This window comes from Rhodamnia argentea, chromosome 8 (genome assembly GCF_020921035.1).
Source record: "Rhodamnia argentea isolate NSW1041297 chromosome 8, ASM2092103v1, whole genome shotgun sequence".
NCBI lineage: Eukaryota > Viridiplantae > Streptophyta > Magnoliopsida > Myrtales > Myrtaceae > Rhodamnia > Rhodamnia argentea.
The window spans coordinates 2,851,676-2,874,527 of NC_063157.1; the positions used below are offsets into that span (position 1 = coordinate 2,851,676).

Sequence of the window (22,852 nt, forward strand, 5' to 3'; positions counted from 1 at the left end):
TCAATGAAATATGGCTTGATCTTAAAAAAAATTTGATATTTTGATCTCTGTTTATTCCATGATTCTCGGTTCTAACGTTTGTCGTGTTATTGGGCTTTTATGAACCACCATTACAATGATAATCTATTTTCTATGAATAGAATTTGAATTCATATAGGAACAAAAAAGACTTTTGTGGTCGTTGTTTTTGTTTATTACTTGCTAATGAAACATGGCTTGATCTAAAAAAAGGATATTCTAGTCTCTGTTTATTCCATGATTTCCAGTTCTAACCTTTGTCATGTTATTGGGCTTTCATGAACCACCATGACCAATTATATTTCTTGATTCACTTGACACATAAGTTCAAATTTCGAGGCGAGATTTGAGGATAGCTAAGAGGCGAATATCTTTGAGGATTAAGAAAAATGAAAATTACAATTGAGATTGATTGGTTAATTATTCTTCATGAATAGAATATGAGTTGGTGTAAAAAATAACGTTACCGGTCTTTGTTTAGTCCAAGTTTTCAAGGTCTTTCATGAACCACCAATACGAGGACAAAACTATTTTTGAACCACTTCAGGCATATGTTGAATTTTTTGTGCAAGATTCATGGATAGGGACAAATATCATTGAGCATTAAGAAAGAGGAAAAGTACAAATGAGATTGAATAATTGATTATTTATCAATGAAATATGGATTGATCTTTAAAAAAAAAAAAGAATATTCTAGTCTCTGTTTATTTCATGATTCTCGGTTCTAACCTTTGTCGTGTTATTGGGCTTTCATGAACCACCATTACAAGGATAATCTATTTTCTATGAATAGAATTTGACTTCATATAGGAATAAAAAAGACTTTTATGGTCGTTGTTTTTCTTTATTACTTACCAATGAAACATGGCTTGATCTAAAAAAGGGATATTTTCGTATCTGTTTATTCCATGATTCCTAGTTCTAACCTTTGTCATGTTATTGGGCTTTCATGAACCACCATGACCAATTATATTTTTTGATTCACTCGACACATAAGTTCAAATTTCGGGCAAGAGTTGAGGACAGCTAACAGGTGAATATCTTTGAGGATTAAGAAAAAAGAAAAGTACAATTGAGATTGATTGGTTAATTATTCTTCATGAATATAGTATGAGTTGGTGTAAAAAATAACATTACCGGTCTTTGTTTAGTCCAAGTTTTCAATTTCTTTCATGAACCACCAATACGAGGACAAAACTTTTTTTTGAACCACTTCAGGCATATGTTGAATTTTTTGTGCAAGATTCATGGATAGAGACAAATATGATTGAGCGTTAAGAAAGAGGAAAAGTACAAGTGAGATTGAATAATTGGTTATTCTTTATCAATGAAACATGGCTTGATCTAAAAAAGAACATTATGGTTTCTGTTTATTCCTTGATTCCCTGTCCCAACCTTTGTCGTGTTATTAGGCTGTCATGAACCATCATGACAAGGATAATCTATTTTCTATGAATAGAATTTGAATTCATATAGGAAAAGAAAAGACTTTCGCGGTCGTTGTTTTTGTTAGGATTCGGCGCATAATCAAATAGAAGTAGAACGTAAAGCGAGAAAGAGAAATCGAGACATGAGATTTTATCATAGTTCACCCTTAAACTAGGACAAACCGTGGGTTGGTTCAACATTTCTAAGGGGCTTTCAGCCCCCAAAGCCCATTGGAAGAATGCTGAAGCATTTGATTCGGTTTAAGCCAGCATTTGACCAAATGCTGGCCTTGGAAAAACTGAAAGTCCAATGTTGGTAGGGACCAACATTTGGCCAAATGCTAAGAGATTTTTTTTCTTCCAAAACTAACCTCATCAATTCTTTGTATTTTCGATTTTGCCCTGCTTTTTACTGTTTATCTTCTTCGCCGGTCCGACAAAGGGTAATTTTTTTAATCAAAAATTAAAAAATTGCATTCAAAGCCCCTTCAGAATTTTGTTTTTACCAAACACCATTCAACCCAAAGCCCATTTTCAAATGAGATTTTACCAAACACAATTAGCATTTTCCTAAATCCCTTTAGGTTAATAGTATTTGCATTTTTTCAAAGCTTATTTCAAATGCTGAACCAAACCCACCCTAAGTTTTGCAGAGAATTTCACTATAATTAGCACATCTCACCTCTCTTTACATCACTCAATTATAAGAAAAAAAGAGTATATATAGCAATAGCTATTCATTACAGCGGGACCTACATGCTTTCCTATCGTTGGGGAGTAGAAACCACTCCCCAACAGTTTTAGCACAAGTTTACAAATTCTTACCTTTATCGAGTTATATGTCTCGATTCACCCGATATATAAGCTCAAATTTCATGTGATACTTGAGGACAATTAAGAGGGGAATATCTTTGAGCATCTAAAAAAAGAAAACTACAAATGAGAGTAATTTGGTTAGTTCAATAGAATATGAACTGGTATAAAAAAACATTACAGTTTTCAAAGGCTTTCATGAACCACCAATTCGAGGACAAACTATTTTTTGAACCACTCCAGACATATGTTGAATTTTTTGTGCAAGATTCAAGATAGATACAATATCATTTAGCATTAAGAAATAGGAAGAGTGCAAATGAGATTGAATAACTGGTTATTCATTTGTCAATGAGACATTGCTTGATCTAAAAAGCCATCCTGATCACAGTTTATTCCATGATTCCAAGAAATAACCTTTTTCGTGTTATTGGACTTTCATGAACCACCATGATGAGGATAATCTATTTTCTAGAGCCACTTCATACATATGTTGAAATTTTTGAGCTAGATTCTAGGATAATTAAGAGGTGAATATCTTTGAGCATTAACATAAAAGAAAAATGCAAATGAGATTGATTAATTGGTTAGTCTTCATGAATAGAATACGCACTAACCTAAAAAAACACTTTTTGGTCTTTGTTCATTCGAAGTTTCCAAGTTCTGACTTTTAGTAAGTTATCGGGCTCTCATGAGCCATCACAACGAAGACCAATTATTTCTTGAGACACTTCGTTCCTATGTTGAAATTTCTGTGTGGGATTCGGAGACAATTAAGTGGGAATATCTTTGTTGTTATTATTCTGAAATGTCGATAAATTGTTAGTAAGTCACTAATTCTTATGTTAAATTACCAATATCTTTTTTATTAATCACAAATTGTCAGAAGTTTCAATAAATTATCAGCTTTTATCCGCATTGGGAGTATGTAACTGTTCATGTTCTCAGCGAGAGGCTGCTGATTAATTTTTCGAGGCATCATATGATTTGCAATCTTCCATATTTAAAGAGGTTATTTATCTATGCAAGAAAGAAGACACAATTCGCTTAACATGGATGCATGTTAATAAAATCTTTAATTCAAACACCTTTTCGTCTCGCTTTTTCATAGGCACCAATGTTTCGCTCATCACTTCCTCACAAAAATGAAAAGCTAGGATACTACTATCATTAGGTAAGTGTTTAACCTCTACCTTATCACTTATGTACTTTTTTGGTAGGCACATTCCTCCACCAACATCTGACGAATTGATCTTATCTCAAGAATGATAGTAATAAATAGAGGTGTCAATATGGATCTTTGACCCGGTTTTATTTATTTGGGTTAAATATGGGTTTAGTAAATTTAAAAAATGAGTCAAATATGGATTGAGGCTTATAAAACCTATTCAAATATGGGTTTTAACCCAACCCATTTTCGACCCCTTTTCGGCCTATCCAAATATGGGCTTAACCGTTGTAGCCACCCACCGCCGACGTTCACCAACCAGCACCGATTGCTGCCCGTTGACCACCGCCGCCCGCTGCCCACTACACGCGACCGACCACCAGCCTCGTCGACCGCCATCGCATACCCTCCACCGCCTGCAGCCGATTGCCGCCACTGTCTTCAACTACCGGAGAAAAAGGACAAGAAAAGAACAAAAATACTTTTCTAAAAAATAAATAATAATATTTTAAATAAAACTCTTTTTAGAAGATAAATAAATAAATTGCATGAAAGTTTAGCAATATTGTTTTTCTTAATAATTTATTCGAAATAAATATTTCATGATTTGGTTAAATATAAAAGTAGTTAAATAATACAGGTCAGTATGGCTTGGGTCGGGTATGAGTCGTCAAATTTGTACTATATGAAAATGGGTCAAAACGGGTTAAATGGGTCAATATGAGTTGGACCATATTCGACCCGACCCGACCAACCCATTTGACGTCTCCAGTAGTAAACACATTCAGCAAATTAATCTTACAACATCTCACGAATTAGTATATCTGTTCATATATAACATGGTTTCCTTCATTGAAATATTTTTTTTTTGGTGCTAGATTTGAGGATAATTAAGAGGCAAATATCTAGGAGCAATAAGATAAAAGGAAAAAAATACTAATAAGACTGATTGGATATTCTTTACGAATAGAATATGAATCGATACAGAAAAGAGACTTTACTGTAAGTTGTTTAGTACAAGTCTTCAAGTTTTGACTTTTGTCAGGAATTTTTATTCACTTGATATATATCTTGAAACATTAAAAATAAGAAAAAATATAAATGAGATTGATTGATTGGTAATTCTTTATGGATTGTTATTAAAAAAAAAACATTACTGGTCTAAAGACCAGATTTTCAAATTCTTACCTTTGTCACGTTGTTGGGATTTCATGAATCACCAACACGAGGATAAAACTATTTCTTTAGCCACTTCAATCATACGTTGACATTTTTGTGCAAGATACAAGGATAGAGACAAATATCTTTGAGAATTAAGAAAAAAGAAAAGTAAAAATGAAATTGATACAATGAGTTATTCTTTATCAACTTAACATGGCGTTATCTAAAACAAGGATATTATGATCTCTGTTTATTACACAATTCCAAGTTCTAACCTTCGTCGCGTTATTGGGCTTTAATAAACCACCATGATGATGAGGAGAGTCTCTTGAGTCACTTCATACATAAATTGAAATTTTTGTGAGAGATTCTAGGACAACTAAGAGGCGAATATCTTCAAGCATTAACTAAAGCAACATACAGATGTGATTGAATAATTAGTCATTCTTTGTGAATGGAATATGAATTGATATAAAAAGAAGATGGAAAATTACCAAAAGAGACCTAAAATTATTACACTTGTGCCAATTCACTCATAAATCTTTCAGTTGTACCAATTTAGTCCTAAACTTTTTGACAATTTATCAATATAGTCTTTTTAGCGAATTTCGATGAAAAAAAGTTGGCGTGACTATTTAGTTAGCTTAGCTGTCCTTTGCGGCTTGGCCGACGCTCACATGAACAATTTTCTTCAGAAAAAAAATTCTATTTCTTCCTTTCTTACTTTTTTATTTAATTTTTCTTCCTTTTTTTTTTTTTTCATTGATGCCCAACGAGGGATAGGTAGAGTCGTTCTCACCCGATCTGATTAGGGTTGCCATCGTAGGCCACAAGCGAGACAAGCCCCCTTGCCGGATTTGGGCGAAGGGCTTGGACGAGGGGATGACTCTCGCCGGTGGTTGGTGAGGGTTTATAGGCCCTCATTGGCCGCAATAAAGAAAAAAAGAAGAAAATAAAAGTAATAAATAAATAAATTCAAAAGAAAATTGCAAAAATTGTTTATGTCGGTGTTGGCCCCAGTGGTGCCAAATAGCACGATTGACGTCTACCTCATCGATTACGGCTAAAATTGACCGGATATACTATATTAATAAATTATCAAAAGGTTTAAGACTGAATCAGCCAAATTAAAAGGTTTAGAACTGAATTGGCACAAATGTAATTGATTTTTTTTTTTATAATTTTTTCAAAAAAAGACTTCCCTAGCCTTTGTTTAGTCCGAGTTTTCAAGTCCCGACCTTTGTCAGGTCGTACTTCTTGATTCACTCTATACATATGTTGAAATTTTGTGCGCGATTTGAGGACATTAAGAGGCGAAAATTTTGAAGTATTAAGAAAAAAGAAAAATACCAAAGAGATTGATTAGTTGGTCATTCCTTTTTAATAGAACATGAAATGGCATAAAAAGGTAAAAAAAAAAAAAAAAAGCCATACGTAGCCGTCCACACTCTCTGAGAGGCTGCTAATTAATTTTTCGAGGGACCATTTGACTGGTAGTCTTCTATATTTAAAGTATTTATTTACCTCTGCCAGAAAGAAGGCACGATTAGGAGAAGTAACTAAATGAATGTAGAGAAAAATTAGTCAAATCTAGATTTGCGAATTATTAAGTTATCAAATCTTATGGAATCCACATGAAATTCAGATGAAACCTACCGATGATAAAAATGTGTTTAGGGTCTTGATTAACGCATAGCATGAGATAGTCAGTGCTTGGAAATTGCAAAGGTTCGTGAAGTAATTGCGTAACTAATATTTAACAAGGACATTTGTCGACAAAATCGTTATGTCAAACACCATTTTCTCTTCCTTTTTCATAAGCACCGATATTTTTTCGCAACACTTCCTTACAACAATGAAAAATTAGGGACCAGGCCCAGATTCATGGATCTATATTGTCTCCATGATTTAGCGAAATTGCGCCGGCTCTCTATTTGTTTATCTTATCATCTGTTACATTGTAATTTAGTCTATGAATTCGATATGGGCTCGTGACTTCCAATAAATCTATATTGTCTTCATGAATTAGCCTACGTTTGACTGAAAAAGGGCCGGGCTAGATTAAGCAGGAAATGGGCTAAATGTAAGTCTTGTGAGCCTAATTATTGTTACGGGCCCTTTTGATGGCCATATTTATTATGAAAATGAACGAGCTGAACATAAGAAAGTGATGTCTAATAATCTTGAACAAAAATCATGTCTATCTAAATTTCAATCAAAGAAATGCTATGCATATTAAAATTGTCTTATGAATTTATATTTAGGAGTAATACCATGGAAAGTCCCAAACTGGTACGATTGTGACAAATTTACCTCAAATTATTTTTTTTAACCACCGAAATTCCTAAACTGGTACACTTGTGACAAATTTACCCCAAACCGATACACCCGGATAAATTTACCCTTCATTAGCTTTCGTTAAATCCAACTGTCAAATTGCTAAATTTGATGGCATGTGACGATTCATGGGTGTGCCGGTTTGGGATTCTTATCCTCTATTTGTCAAAGATTTACCAAATTGGAATTTTTCATGGAATCAATCCAATTTAACGAAAGGTAAATTTGTCATATGTGTACCAGCTTGGGATTTTTCTTGATAAAAAAAATTAGTTTAGGATAAATTTGTTACAAAAGTACCAATTTAGGGTTTTTGATAGTCAAAAATATAGTTTAGGTAAATTTATCACAAATGTATTAGTTTGGAATTTTTCTTGGTCAAAAATATAGTTTGGGATAAATTTGTCACGGGTGTACCAGTTTAGGATTTTTCATGATATTAACCCTTACATTTAATGTGATATACTTTTATTGTATATTAAATATGCCTCATTTGTTTAAATGGGCAGCCACTTGCAAATCTACCACATTACTTAGGATACCAACTAATAAACCTAGTATTACTCTTTGTGAGTAATATCCATGTAACTATTTACCTGGTCCACATGGGTCAAGTCTCCCAAAAGAAGTACTCTAAGCAATCACATACGGTGGTGACCATTTGAGGATGGGTGTTTAAACATGAACCACTCAAATGCGGTCTCCAATTTGATATAGGAATTTGGGATATTATAAACTCTCCTAGTCATCAATGTAGGCAGTGTTGGCTTGTACCACCAAGCGATACTCTCGCTATTCAATGTGTGGCCCAATTCATTCTTTCCCTCACACCATCCTAGATGCTCGCATGAGTCACATTTTTTCCAAACGCATGACAACTCTCTACCATAGCCGAATTGGGTATTGGTCTAGTAGTCTATCCATAAACCAAAGATCTGCTAAAGTGGGTCTTGCTCCGGTTTCATCTGTAGCACATATTCACCGAAGGGCATTTTGCTCTGATTCCATCTGTACCACCCCGATCCTGTTCACATGGGCAAAATGAATACTCTGAGTACTTACACAATGTGATAGATACATGGAGTAAGCGTTTATTTATGAATCACTCGACAGGACCTTTCTAATTTAATATGTAACTCTCGGATATTACACGGTATTTGTTTGTCTTCCAATAGAAAAGGAAAAGAAATCTAGGTGGGTACGAGGCAAAAAAAGTAATATTCAGATGGATTATTAACCCTAATGACTAGGCTGGACGTGGATGTGAAAGCAGAATTGGTAGGACAAAAGACTGCAAGGTCAAGGCCATGAACTAAAATTTAACTTTTCGATAAATATTGCCAAAAAAAATGAAGGTGGTTATCACAGTAGTTGTCGATGGTAAGACGTCAAAGTCGTGGCCATGCGCTAAAGTTTAGCGCTTCGATAATAATGCCAAAAAAATGGAGGTCTTTATTGTTGTGGTTGATGATATTGGTATGAAAAGACTGCAAAGTCAAGTCCATGTACTATAAACTTTTATGTTTCAAGAAAATGGGAGGTCGTTATCGTAGTTGTTTTTTTTTTTTCGGTCGAAGTTATCGTGGTGGTTTATGTTTCAATAAATACTGCAAAATTGATGATGTGGATGTGAAACAATAATTCTATGGCAAAGACTGCCAAAAAAAAAAAAAAATTCCATACAAAAATATGAAGTAAGGACAAACTTTTTTCCATCGTACTTTCTATATCCTGGAGGGTTTTAATATTTTGCAACTTGCTAAGGACAACAAAGCGCAAATAAACCACAGCATGAAGGCTTGTTGATGCACAGGGAAAGTTTTGTCTTTAACTTATAATTTCAAAGCACGAATTGAATACGAGGGCGGCTAAAAAATGAGTGACGCCTCACCAATATGTCATGTATTATATTGTGCAAGAAAGCTTATCTAACAATTTGATACGGGCTTGTGGCTTCAAGTAAATCAACTGAATAATAAATAAAACAGGGCCTAATCAGCCTACGTCTGAGTAATAACAGTCTAGGCCAGGTCAAGCAGGAAATGGGCTAAATGCTAGTCTTGTGACTGGTTATTATTACGGGCCCTTTTGTTGGTTGTATTATTATGTCAAGATGAACAAATTATCGTTTTCGTTAATGTATGCTTTAATTATTTTTAATCTCTTTAAATGGTCTTGCAGGCTCAAATTTGACAACTAAAATGATGACTAGGATGACTAGGAAAGAGATAATACACAATAAGGAACAAGCTCACCATAAGAAAGTCAAGTCTAATGATTTTATCAGTAGTCATATGTACCTTTATTTTTTTGTTCCAAATATTTATCTATACTTCAATAAGAGAAATTGTATGCACATTAAGATTAACTAGCAAAGTTGATTTATTAAGTGATGTGGCAGACTACTTGCAATTTGCCACCGCACTTAATATACCGTCTTTGTAAATCACTACTAATAGACCTGGCATTGCTTTCATGTAACAATTCGGCCTGGTCCATGTGAGTCAAACCTCCCAAAAGAAATACTCCAAGTAACTGCAAAAGGTATTGACCATTTGACGATGTGAGTTTGAACATGAGTCGCTCAACTAGGTCTCCGAGTCGACCATTTGAGGATGTGTGTTTGAATATGAGCCGCTCAATTAGGTCTCCCAATTGACCTAAAAACAAAACTAGGTCTCCCGTCCAACATGAGACTTTGGGATGTTACGAACTCCACCATTCGTTGGTAAAGGATTTTTGCCCCCACAACATCCTAGAAGTCTATTAGGAGCTGTATCTTATTCAACTCCTCTGGTCCTAATGATCACTCTCCACCATCGTCAAATTAGGCATGGGTGTAGTCCGTCCACGAACCACATGTGTTTACTGAAAGGGGGTCATGCTGTGAGTTCATATGTAACTGTCCAATCTGGTCCTCATGGACAATCCCCTAAAGGGAGCACTCTGAGCACTCACATAAGGTGGTGACCATTTGATTAGATATTTAATCATGAATCACTCGATAGGATCTCAAGATAGGACATCGAGATGTTACATTGCATCTCTTTGTCTTCCATTGAAAAGTAAAAAATTAGGTGGGTACAAGGCCAAAAAGAGTTCCATTCAGATGGATTTTCATTCTTTTTTGTTATATTTACATATTTACATACATAAAGTCATATGGAATGTTGATAATTGCCAGTTAAATTCTACACACCAACAAGCATGCAAAATCACGTGTTTTGATTCCCATCCCAGTTTTGGCCCACATTTTACATGACCTTGAGGCTATAGAGTTACTTTCACGAGCCATGAATTTGCCGAGCCATGTTAAATTCTAATGGAAGATGTTAGCATGACAGCCCGACAATATTGTCATTATTTCTAATTTCACGATTTTTTAATTAATTAGTGCTTTATACAAACACGCAGTAATGATATATGAATTTACGGTTAGAATAAAACCGACAATACTGTCGGACTGTTAAGAAACATTTCTCAATTCTAATTAGGCCAAAACGTAGAATACCCTAGGACAACACATAACTCTAGTCAAGACAATTGCCGAGTAATCAATGTACGTCTTAACTTCTAAAATTAAATTTAAAATAATTGTCAAATATCCTATAAGTCTCTCATACTTCTCCCTACACTAAGCGAAATCATATTGCAATAGAATCTGTACATACTATTTTTTTTTTCAGAGCCACCAGGCCCACCCGATGAAGAACGCCAAGGGTCCTTGCTACTTTAAATAATCATTTTGCGACAGTCTTCACTCAGGAATATGAAATCGATTATGATGTAACTTTTGCTTATATTTCGTATTTCCCTTTTGTCGCAGCCTTCTTGATGTTGTCTTCGTTAAGTGATGGTGTTTGTTTTAAATTGATGTTAAAACTGCATTTTCAATTGTACATTTGTTTTCCTTGGAGCAACTACACTTGATTGTGGGGGCAAGTGTCAAAAAAGTCATAAATATTTGCATTGATGTCAATTCAGTTATAAACCTTTTGTATTTATGTCAATTAAGTCAATCCAGCCAAATTTGATCGAAAATCACTAACGTGGATGTTGATCATCTCATGTAGCACGATCGGTACTAATGTGAACATTTTTTTATATGTCTTATATTTTTATCAATTTTTTTACTTCTTGTCTCTTTCTTTTCTGTAATTTTTTTTAATTGAGGCCCGACGATCCTCGCCGGCACTAGGTAAGGGCGTCGCGGCTGCGACGACCTCGCCGACGACCTTGCTTGGGGTCGGCGAGGGTCGTCGGCCCTCGCCCGAGGCCTGTATGAGTCGGACGGTGACCCTCGCCTAGGTCCAATATGGGTCTGCTGGGGACCCTCGCCGACCTTTAATAAAAAGAAGTTATAAAAATAAAAAGAAGAAAAACAGTAAAAAAAAAAAAAAAAAAAAATCAATAAAAATATAGAAGTATTAGTAAAAAAAAAAATTGAAAAATGTCCATGTTATCATCAGCTGATCCATGTTAGTGATTTTTTGGCCAAAATTAGCCGAATAGACTCAATTGACATAAATGTAAAAAATTTAAGACTGAAGTGACATCAATGCAAGAACTTTAAGATTTTTTTAACACTTCTCCCATTGATCGTAGGTTTAGTCGATTTGCTTCCTTGACCAAGAGAATTCATAGCCTACTATGGTAACTTTATTATTCCAACAAGATCAAATTGCTGTCAGTCTCTTGTTAATACTCGTACCTTCTGTTAATTTCCTCAATAACACTAATACCAACCAATCGTGCTTTCGTCAATTTATTACTGACGTGCCTTCGCATGTCCATGAAAAGCAAAAGGACAAAAGAGATGCCACGTGCCTCGTTTTGCACTTTCGCGCGTGATTCTTTACGTCGTGGGTTTGCGTTGCTGCTTTTTTTTTTTTTTTTCCAGTTATGTTCACCAGAAAAGAAAAAGAAAAAAATAAAAGTAAAAGAGAGATGTGATACGTCGTTTCAATATATTATGGAAAATTTCAAAGTTCTTTCGGGCATTCTTCTTAAAGCAAATAGAGAAAATTATCCTAAAAAATTTAAATTTATTACACTTTGGCCAATTTAGTCATAAACATAATGATACTAGGCCAATTAAATTAATCTAAATAATTTTAACTAGAAATCGTTGACTCGGATGTCGGTGATGCCACGTAGATAGGCCGACACTGACTTGAATAATTTTTTTTTATTTTCTATTCTTTTTTCTTCTTTCTTTTCCTCTTTTTTTCCCCCCTATCAAGTCCGACGAGGGCAAGGGTGCGGTCACAAGTGAGGGTCGGCCGACCCTTGCTGACCACAGGTGAGGCTTGACAGCCATTTTCAGCCACCGAGCGAGGGTCAGTCAACAACTATCACCGAGAAAAGAAAAAAAAAAGGAAAAGAAAGAAAAACTAGTTTTTTTTTTAAAATTGTCAACATCGGCATCGATCGTGCCATGTAGAATGTCCAATGTCCAAGTCAGCGATTTTTGGTTAATATTAGTCGGATGGATTCAATAGACAAAGCATAAAAAAATTTAGTACTGTTTAAGATTTTCTGAATAATTCTTCAACACATAGGGCTACTGCATATCGTATCCTAGAGAATGACCTCATGATCTCATGACCACCGGGTGAGGAAAAGCATAACGTGGGATCGCTCTTTATCATCCCCATGTTCACCGGATTAGAAGTCCCATAACGTGTTGCATGAAAATATAATCACATATTGACCGATGAAAGAGATAATTATGATAATTTTTTAGGGAATTTTCTTATATTAGATATAATTACAATATTGCTATTAATTTTTTATATCTCGTAAAATTGCATGTATATCTTCTTTCGATTTTGCATATCTTGATTGATATATATTTTCTTTAATAATGCCTAAAAATTGATTGATGTAATTTTCATTATGATACTAAGAAATATACACAAGTTTCACAATTCTCTCTAACTATCGAAGTAGGTCTCGTGGGAATCAAGCAAATTTCTCTTGCTGAGTCCAGCTTTTGCCATCTCTTTTACTTCTCAATACGTCATTGCGTTTTCGAGTGACCGGCTAACTTGCGACCACAAACGAATCATTGAGGGGAATTTCTATAGTCCTATGTACAGGACCAGTCCAGTGGAATATGAGCCGTTAGATTAAAAACTTTTGACAATGATTTTTAGAAGATCGTAACTTCCAAATTATTAAGGAAAATTATTGACTACATGATTATCATCGTCATTTATTTATTAACAGTGTAGGAGGAAAGTTACCCTGTGATAGGCACTTTAAATTTACGAACTATGATTGGACATATTAATAAGTGAGGTAGCCTTCCAAGTTCTAATAATAGTGGAAAAAGTGCTTGCAGCAAGTTGTTTACGATTTCTCAGGCACGGCCAGGGCCGTGCAGGTGCCGGTGATGGGGACGATGATCAGACGTGCAAGGTGGTGATGGGTGGAGGAGAGATTTGGATTTGTGTGACAATCGGGACTAAGATTGCTAGGGGATTTGGATTTTCTAAAGGAAGGCAATTTGGTCTTTTCAGTTATGGAATTTTGTGGGCGGCTGCGAATGTGTATTTATAAAACATAAGGATGCAAAAAGTTGCAAAAAAAAAAAAAAAAACTGGGGAAGGTTTGAGGTATTCTTCCCTTGAAAATAAAGGCCGCAGAATTTGGAGTCTAATAACAAATTTATGGTGCATTTATTTAACTGAAAATATCCTTATAAAGAAAATTTTATTTTATAAAATTATTTTCAATAAAAATGTTCATTTTAATTTGTTTGGTGGTCTAGGTAAAGTGATTTTCTTTGGAAAAATTGTCAAAAAAGTTCTAAATCTATTTTACTTTTGCCAATTCAGTCCAAAACCTTTTGCATTTGTATCAATTCAATCCCAAAATCTTTTTTTTTGTGCCAATTCAGTTTTAAATCTTTTGCATTTTGCCGATTCAGTCCATCCAACCATCTTTGGCCGGCAGGTGCTGATGTGAACCCGGCCGGCGTTGACGTGGACTTGATCGATGATGATAGGATAATTTTTAATAATATTTTAATGTATTTTTAAATATTTTTATTTATTTTTTATTTTCTCTTTTAACTATTAATCTTCTTTCTCCTTGGTTAGCGACCGGCCTCATCTTTTTCCTCCTTTCTCATTAGCGATTGGCTATCCAATTTGGAGTTGTTGATTTTTATACCGATTGATCATAGAAGAACAATTAGGATTCATTTCGATACGCGGATCAGGCTATGTTGGAGCAATTGTACCTTGAATCAATAATTCCTCGACAAAGAAAAGACTTAGATGCAGAAAATCGATGGTTCTATTTGAAAGAACAAGAATCCGCTTCTTTCAGTGCCACCTCCCACTATTGGTGTACTTCTTTATGAGACCTATAGTGGTGGAAGTTCACTCATAAAAGAGCGCTATTCAACCTTGTCAAGTGAGGCGAGGTCCTTGCTAGCCACTAACGATGCCATCACCGGGCGAGCTCGCCCTTGCTCAAATTTGAGTGAGGCCATCCTTGCCTACCTATGGCATCTCCGTTGCTAGGCGAGCTCGGCCTCACCCAAGGACGGTTGAGCCTCGCCATCTCCCAACCGGGTGCCATATGGTGGTGGGACCCCTCGTCGCTAGGACGCGGCAGAGCGGCCGGATGATGATGACATCCGTGAGAGGGTTGTTGTGGAAAGAGGAGGAAATAGAGGAAGAGAGTGTGGAGAAGATGATGAGGGTGGGCTTGTAGTTCTAGTAAGCGGTGAGCTTGCATAGCTCGATGTAGGAGAATAGATGGCCCTGCCCAAAAGCCAGGAGGACCCAAATCTCACCTCCCGCCATTGATTCTGTTGCCGTCATTGGGCGAGGTTGAGCTCACCCAACGACAGTGGCGTCGACCTCACCTAGCGATGGCGCTAGTGGCCGTCAAGGACCTCGCCTCTTTCCGGTCCCTAATGAGGAAGGAGGAAGAAGATGAGGTTAGTAGCTAAAGAGAAAGGAGGAAGAAGATGAATATTAAAAGGAAAAAAAAAAAAAATAAAAAATATTAAAATATTATTCAAAATTGCCCGTTAGTGTTGACCAGGTCCACGTTAGTGCCAGCAGGCCAAATATGACTGGATGGGCTAAATTTGTAAATTTACAAAAGGTTTAAGATTGAATTGGTATGAAACGAAAGGTTTATGACTAAATTAACATAAATGCAAAAGGTTTATGATTGAATTGACAAAATTAAAAGATTTAAGACTGAATTAACAAAAGTACAAAAGATTTAAACTTTTGTGACAATTTTTCTGATTTTCTCCTTGCTAAAAAGAGAAGTTTTTTTTCTTAATCTAAGCTGCCTGTTCTCACTCCATGAAAAAAAAAATTCATCAATTACTTTTCCTTCATCAAAACATCATAAAGTTGACAAATAGTTTCCAATTTGCTGTTTCATCGAAACTTTATTTTGCAAAACACGAATGATTTAGAAAATATTTTTGCAGAATTTTGGCAAAAATGAGAAGAAAATATTGCATGGGTCGATCCCTCCATGTCATCATGAGGCGAGCCCATGTAATGGGTGACACGTGGCGCATGGTCCTACTTTTTCTACTTTCCACGGAACGAAGGCCCCTCTCTCCTCTCTCTCTCTCTCTCTCTCTCTCTTCCCCCAAAATCTCCTTTCCCGTCGACCCAACCTCATCTCTCTCTCTCTCTATACGCACCGCCGCCGCAGACAACAACAATGACGGACTACAAGAGCCACCTCCATCACCACCAGCAAGCGAAAGAAACGGCCTTCCATGCCCTGAACACGATACCAGCTCCACTTCGAGAAGACTTTAGAGAAGAAACACTCCATCAACCAGTAGAAGAAGGAGCTCCACCAGCTCTTCCTCCACTTCTTCATCTTGCTTGCCCTCCTCTTCAACGCCGTGCCCCAGCTGTCGTCCCGCCTCCAGTGCCACCATGGCTAGGCCCCAGTCTCCCTCCTCTCCCTCGCCCACCTCTTCAACGTTTCCTTTGCCCAGACCTCCGCACCGTCAACTGCTTTTAGTACCAGCGGCGGTGCCTCAAACTCACCCTTGGCCTCGCCACCACCGAGAGGCCGAGGGAGGGACCTATGCAAGGAATTACTATGTTAAAGTAATTATATATTAAAACCACGTCTTCAGAGCTCCCTATAAATGTAATTTTTCCATCTTAAAACTCCTAGCACAAACATAACAGTTGTATCTCCCCTGTGTATCCCACACTCATCATGGCGTGCACAAGCTCCACTCACAAATGTTAAATGAGTACATGAGAATTTGAGTGCTAGGACAGAGGACTTTTAGGCTGTCTCAACATACATGAGTATGATTGGGGATACGCAACATCCGATTCATGTCATTTTATTGGTATCAAAGCTTAGGTTATCAATAAATTTAGACCCAACAGTCACATGGGAGAGATGTAAGTTGTTGTTGTTCGAACCGAGAGCCTGATGTGTGAGGGGAGATTATTGGGTTATCCCAGATCGGTTGAGAAAGGAGCTGATATCTTATCATAATAAGTGTGAGGGAAAGTCTTATTCTTTGAGTTAACCTTTGGGATGAGAGAAGCTCAAGAACAACCAATATTATTATCGGAGCTCGGGTTACCAATAAGTCTAGACCCGATAGTAACATGGGAGAGATACAAGTTGTTACTGCTCCGACCCAAGGCTCAATGTGTGAGGGGGGGATTGTGTGAGTGGTCTCATATCGGTTATGGAAATGGTTGATGATCGGTTTCTAAGTGTGAAGGAAAGCCTTGTCCTTTGAGGTTGCTTTATGGATGAGAGAGCAACAGTACCATCCAACACTGGTATTAAAGCAGGATGTCATTTTTGTTGGTAACCTCAGTGCTGAGCTAACGGATGTGATGGTGTTTGCATGCTTTTCCGTTTATCCTAGCTATTTGCAAGTTTCGCATCTCATTAAAATGTTTTTTTTTCCTGAGAGTGCAAACTTTCTAGTACAAAAGGCATACAAAAAAGACATTATGATAGCATAACTTCAAATAACTGTGGTATTAAATTGGATCTTTGTTCCAAAACACATAGATGCACGGGCTATGTGGGATGAGAAGACTGGACGTCCAAGAGGGTTTGGCTTTGTTTCTTCCAGGAACCAACAGGTGCTTTATGGCGATCTCCTGAACCTATTGTCATTTCCTACATTTATAAGTTCTACATCCATTAGACACATACATATTCTGTTGTTCTTAATCTCTAGCATTAAGGTTGTCTGCTAATTTGTGGTGGTTCTTTTTGTGTTCAGGATGCCCAGAGTGCAATAAAAAAAATTTGACCGGTAACTGTTCTAACTTCTGAACAAAACTATTTTTCCCACGCTTACATGTGTTATGGACCATGGTCGTCCATGTTAAGGAGATTGCCTTCTTTATCTTGGATATTGGAATAGTGAAATAGATGAACTATGAATACTGAAATTCGGGTTTTCTTAAATAGACTATTGAAACTTCCAGACATCTTTCTTAAGGTATTAAGGGAGGTCCTCAATTTTGAGCCATTTTTCATTTTTAAATATATGTGATTGGCTTTTTCCAAAAGAAAAGGAAATTTGGGGTTGTCACTAAACTTTATCACAATTTTGTTCCATTCATAGTTTTCACAAAAATCAATGTGGTTGTCCACTCTAGGCACATTGTTGTCACAATGGCGATTTTTTTTTTTTTTTGACAAATAGATGGTGCCTTTTTGTTTGCTATTTTGTGAGCACATTGATTACTGTAGATTTGGATGATGCATCATATTGAATAAGCCCTGTGGGTTGATCAAGGATCACTTTCTGGTAGAAATTTGGACATAGAAAGAAGTTGGCAACTTTGGATAGTATAGTGGCAGTTCAGCGGTTCAGTGAAATGCCAAGGAGTTGAACGGTCTTCCTTGGTAATAACATGATGGCTAGTTCTTTTTACTGTCTCCATGTAAAGTCAAGTTATATTTGCTTTATATTTCAGGGAAATGGCTTGGCAGTAGAGAGATACGTTGCAAATGGATGACAAAGGTTGCTGGTGGCATTGAAGATAAAGCAGAGCTCTGATGCCAAAAGTGTGGTGGAGCTATCTAATGGCCCATCAGGTTAGCCATTTTTTGGAACATAACTTTCGTGGATTCATCTTGGTTGATATGCGATGCTCGAAGGAACAAGCATTTTAAGTTTTACTGCCTAGAGTTATTGTATTATCAACTGTTTTAGGCATTTTCTTTCTCATGATTGATTCACGTATCATCTACCCTTTCTGTTTCCATTGCAGAGGATGGTAAGAAGGGAACAAACAGTGATTCCAGAAAATAATCCTCAGTATACAACTGTTTATGTAGGAAATTTAGCTTCAGAGGCAAGACCGATCTCTCTTTCCTGTACTATCTTTTGGTGTTGCAGTCCATATGGCAGAATTTTAAGTAATTTCGGGGCAAATCAAAGCGGTTTGTTCAGATTATCTGTAAGGAAAACTAGTATTTTCATCATGAACTGGGGGTACAGTAAACTTTGCATCACGGGTTATTAAAATTACACTTGACATCTTCATATTGACACTACTACATTAGCCATCTGAGTATTATTCTTTCTGCGACCAGCAATAAAATTATATCCAAAGAAAGTGTAGTTCTTTCTTTTTATAAAGTTTAAATACGCATCAACCATCTGTGTACTTTTGCAGTTACCATAAAGCTCTTCTTTAGTTATAACTGGACAAGAAGCCCGTCCTCTGCATGGGTCTCTTTTATTATTAGAAATAACACATACTTCAAGCAAGTGTTTGAAAAGCTCTAGAAATTGAATTATCCCGAAAAGGATAAGGATTTAGACTTGTCACTTTGTACTGATCTAATTATTTTCTGTATAATGACAAAATCAACGTGCAGTACAGGTTCTGATTCGTTTCATGTTTTCTTCATATCAGATTGAATAGTATTCCTTTCCTCTTCATTAGTTAATTTGATGCTAACTTTTGTAATAACTAAATGTGGATGTATTGTATTACATTCTTTGAGCGCCAACATTATATGGAGACAAAATCTTACAAATAGATCAGAAAATTTCAGTATACAAAATTCAACAATGATTAGAAGTCAAATAAGAATTAGAGGTTAAAAAAATTCTCTAATTAATTTCAACTGAAATTGCGTGTAATTGGATTGGCGATTGCACATGAATCAGATAGTTCTTGGAGAAGTGTAAGAAAAGAAGTAATTTTAAATGCTGATTACATCCACCCTATTTATCTCGTTCTGCAAATCTTAACTTGCTTACATGATAATTGTAATCGAAAAATTAAGTGGTAAATCAAATGATATTAGAGATTTGGATTGATCCTCTTCTTTTTTCAGTGATTGAGCTTTGACTTCTCTTTAATGTTGACCACTTCGAATTCCTAAAACTAAATGAATACAAACTTTTCAGATCCCTCGAAGCCATTTAAATAATTTGGGTTGTTTCTTAAAATTAACATTCTCTTTAAATTTTGCGAAAGATTCTTCTTTTACTTTAGATTGAAAGAAAAATGTTAGAAAGAAAGGTGGAATAAAAAATGATAGTTTATTTTAGGCTCCATTTGTTTTGCGGAAAAAAAAAATGATTTGGAAAATATTTTCCTAAAATAATCGCATATATCACTTACAAAAATTGAATAAACAAAAAATATCTTCATCGTCCACGAAAGTGTTTGGACATAAATTATTATCAGTAATGAAAAAAAATTCAATTGACTAATTATTACAAGTGACACGAGCGATCATTATTAAGAAATTTTTTTTCAAATATTTCATTTTTCGCAAAATAAACGGAGCCTTGTGAAACATGTTTTCTTGATTTGTTTACTTAGTAGGACATATGTCACTCAAAGAGAGAACCGCATGTCAACAACACTGAGTCCCCTTGCTTTTGCACCAAGACACATATCTAGTATTCGATTAAGTTAACTAAAAGTAATGCAACCCCATTGAATGGGTATATACCGAAATAATTTTTTGAGACTAATTTACTCTGTTTTACTTTTGTGATAAGCTATTTGATGTTGGTATTACATTAGTTCATGAGAGGAGAGAATTAAGGAAGTGGGTGCGTGAAGAGTTGGCGAATGAGTAGAGAGGAAGAGCTAATGAGCTTATTCTATCGAAGTTAAACCTACATATATGGAAAAGGCTCTGACTATTGCAAGTTTAAATTTGGCCTTTCAAGTGACTAAAATGACAATTATAAGTATTTGAATTTACAGGGATTGTAGAGTTTATGAAGTAGGAGGTAGTTTTGTGAACTACGAGTTATAAAGTGTTATTTCTTTGAAATATAGGGTGCATCTTACCCCATGGAACATGATACCATATGTAGTTTTCGCATATGTCTTTTGTTCAAGTTTAGTTCACTACATCGCCTCGGAAAGGGTGTCATTATAACTAAGGAAAACTTTATGCTATAATCGAATTGTTATAAATATGTGTGCGTGCATGCGAGCTCATATAAACTGACTGTATGGGCTCATTATCAGAAGAAGTTGTTTGTCTCCAATTTTTTTGGGGAAATTCTGAGTCATTTTAAATTTGCAGGTCACTCAGCTTGAACTCCACCGCCACTTTCATGCTCTTGGTGCTGGAGTGATTGAGGAGGTCCAGGTCCAAAGAGATAAAGGATTTGGTTTCGTTAGGTATAGCACACATGCAGAAGCAGCATTAGCCATTCAAATGGGAAATTCTCAGTCGCTTCTATGCGGAAGACAAATTAAGGTGTGTTCTTGGAGTTGTTACTAATACTCGTCATTTCTAATTTTTCATTTCACAGGGTGCTGATGGTTAGAAAATTTTCTGTTCCATAGAAAATGCAGTGGGAGACTATTAATTCTGCAATTATGCTTATAGTAGTTGCAGTTACCGCTTTTTTTTCTTTTCCTGATTGTAAATCCGACCACCTCCCATAGTTAACCTTGGTCGAAGACCTCATTTTTGTTTACTACACCGAGCTTTGAATACAAGTTGTCTTTGAGTTTTGTGCGTTCAGTGACTGCACTAAGCCCTTTTGGATGAGCTTAGTGCTCTTTGACTTAGGACAGTTGGATTTAAACTCAATCTGTAAATGCTGTAGCTATGACTTCATCGGCATGTTGTGCCACCACTGTTCGGCTGTACCTCGTATCCTCTACAAGGATTAGCAAAGGTGGCATGTGTTATGGTAATAAGACATGGTTCTCTGGCAATACAAGTGGAGTGTTCTGTCTTTTCAATAATTTAGATGGGCTTTTCATGGCATAGAGTTTAAGATAAAAATTGCCGTCCGCATCTTGGCAGTGGTTAAAATAGATCAGGGGCTCTAGCATGTGAAAACGGTTGTTAATACAAGACTTCGTCCCCCTGGTGTTTTCGATTGAACCAAAGCTGACTTCTGATTTGTTTGTGCTTGCAGTGCTCCTGGGGTAGCAAGCCTACTCCCCCAGGAACAAGCTCCAATCCCCTTCCTCCACCTGCTGCAGTGGCACCATTACCGGGCCTTTCTACTGCTGAAATATTAGGCTGCGCATGGTAACCATTCTGTTTCAAAAAACTGATTCTGATTAAAATGAATTTTTCTAATTCTATTCCTGAATGAGTTTTAGAGAATCAGAACGCGTTTGATAACTGTCCAAAATTTCTGTTCCTGGAATAGAAACGTGTTTGATAACTGCACAAAATTTCTATTTCAAAAAACTGTTTCTCTTCCTAATTTTTTTTTTATTTAAGTCAAATAACTATGTAGTTACTTTGTAAAATTTCATCCTAAATTGAAGACTGATTTTCAATGCACAATAAAATAATTTAAAATACATCAATTTTTTAGCATGTCATAAATGAAATACAAATTTTAATATATTACATTTGAAGTTCGATTGAAGTATGGGACGGTTCCCATATTAAGAATTTATTTTTTTTTCTTTAAATATTGCATTATCCAAAATACATACAAATATAGCAGCTGACTAATCAAATTATCCACCGACAAAAAAAAAAATTATCCTCCTTGATATGAAATACGAGTCTTTCACTATCATTTTGCAGCTTCTATCCTAAATCCAAGTGTGTGTTTAGCTTTAGCTCCATGTGTAGATATTTACATTTTGTGATGCACGGTTACGAGTATATATGTTATCATCTATATGTTAGATGCTATCATCTTCTGTAACATTTTTTGCAGAAGAGTGAAATATATGAAATTTAGGAAATTTAGGCCCAAATTTATGAAAATGAGGTCAAACTAGCCTAATATAACCAGAAAGGAATAGGAACCGGAGCGGGAGCTGGAGCCCTGGCAAGAGATTACAATCGGCATGTTCGAGACAACACCCAAAACAGTGGGTGAGATAAGCTTTTCCCTCAAGCAAACTGGTGGGCATTGGAAGTCCGGCCTCCTCGTCAAAGGCCTTCAATTAAGGCCACTCGCTTGATGCGTCATCACTCCATTCTCGGCTTCCTGGAGCTTGTCCAACTGTGACGCAGAATCCCAGTTCCAGCCGCTTCAGATCTATACCTATTAGATTTATTTTTATTTTATTTTTATTAGGTGGAGGGAAAGTGACGAGAGAACTGAAAGAGAAAAGTGTGAGGTGTGAGACTTCATTTTGTTTTGTGATTCTCAAAAGTGATTCTTTTTTCCAGAACCAACTTTTTTTTGGTTCTGGATTTTGCTATAAAACTGATTCTAATTCTCTAAAACTGATTCTGGAAATAGAATCGGAATCAAATTTATTTGCGTTACCAAACACGATTCTCACCTTTTTTTATTCCCAAAATCAGAATCGGAAAATGAGAATGGTTACCATACGGGCCCTTACCCTACGAGCGGCAGTTAGCAATGAGCAAGATGGGTGGCATGCACCCTCTCAAGTAGGCGGCGATGGGCATGGGAGTTGCTGGTGGAAGCCAGGCAATATATGATGGGGGATTTCAA

General features: G+C 36.1%; 1 protein-coding gene across 1 annotated transcript; it reads left to right on the forward strand.

Annotated features, from left to right (window-relative positions):
- The first annotated feature begins 18,169 nt into the window (after positions 1–18,169).
- LOC115737995 (oligouridylate-binding protein 1C-like) lies at positions 18,170–21,454 on the forward strand. Its single transcript, XM_030670475.2, has 3 exons — positions 18,170–18,275; positions 20,485–20,661; positions 21,335–21,454. The coding sequence occupies exons 1-3, from the start codon at positions 18,195–18,197 to the stop codon at positions 21,452–21,454; spliced, it is 378 nt and encodes a 125-aa protein (XP_030526335.2). The 5' UTR covers positions 18,170–18,194.
- Positions 21,455–22,852: the final 1,398 nt, after the last annotated feature.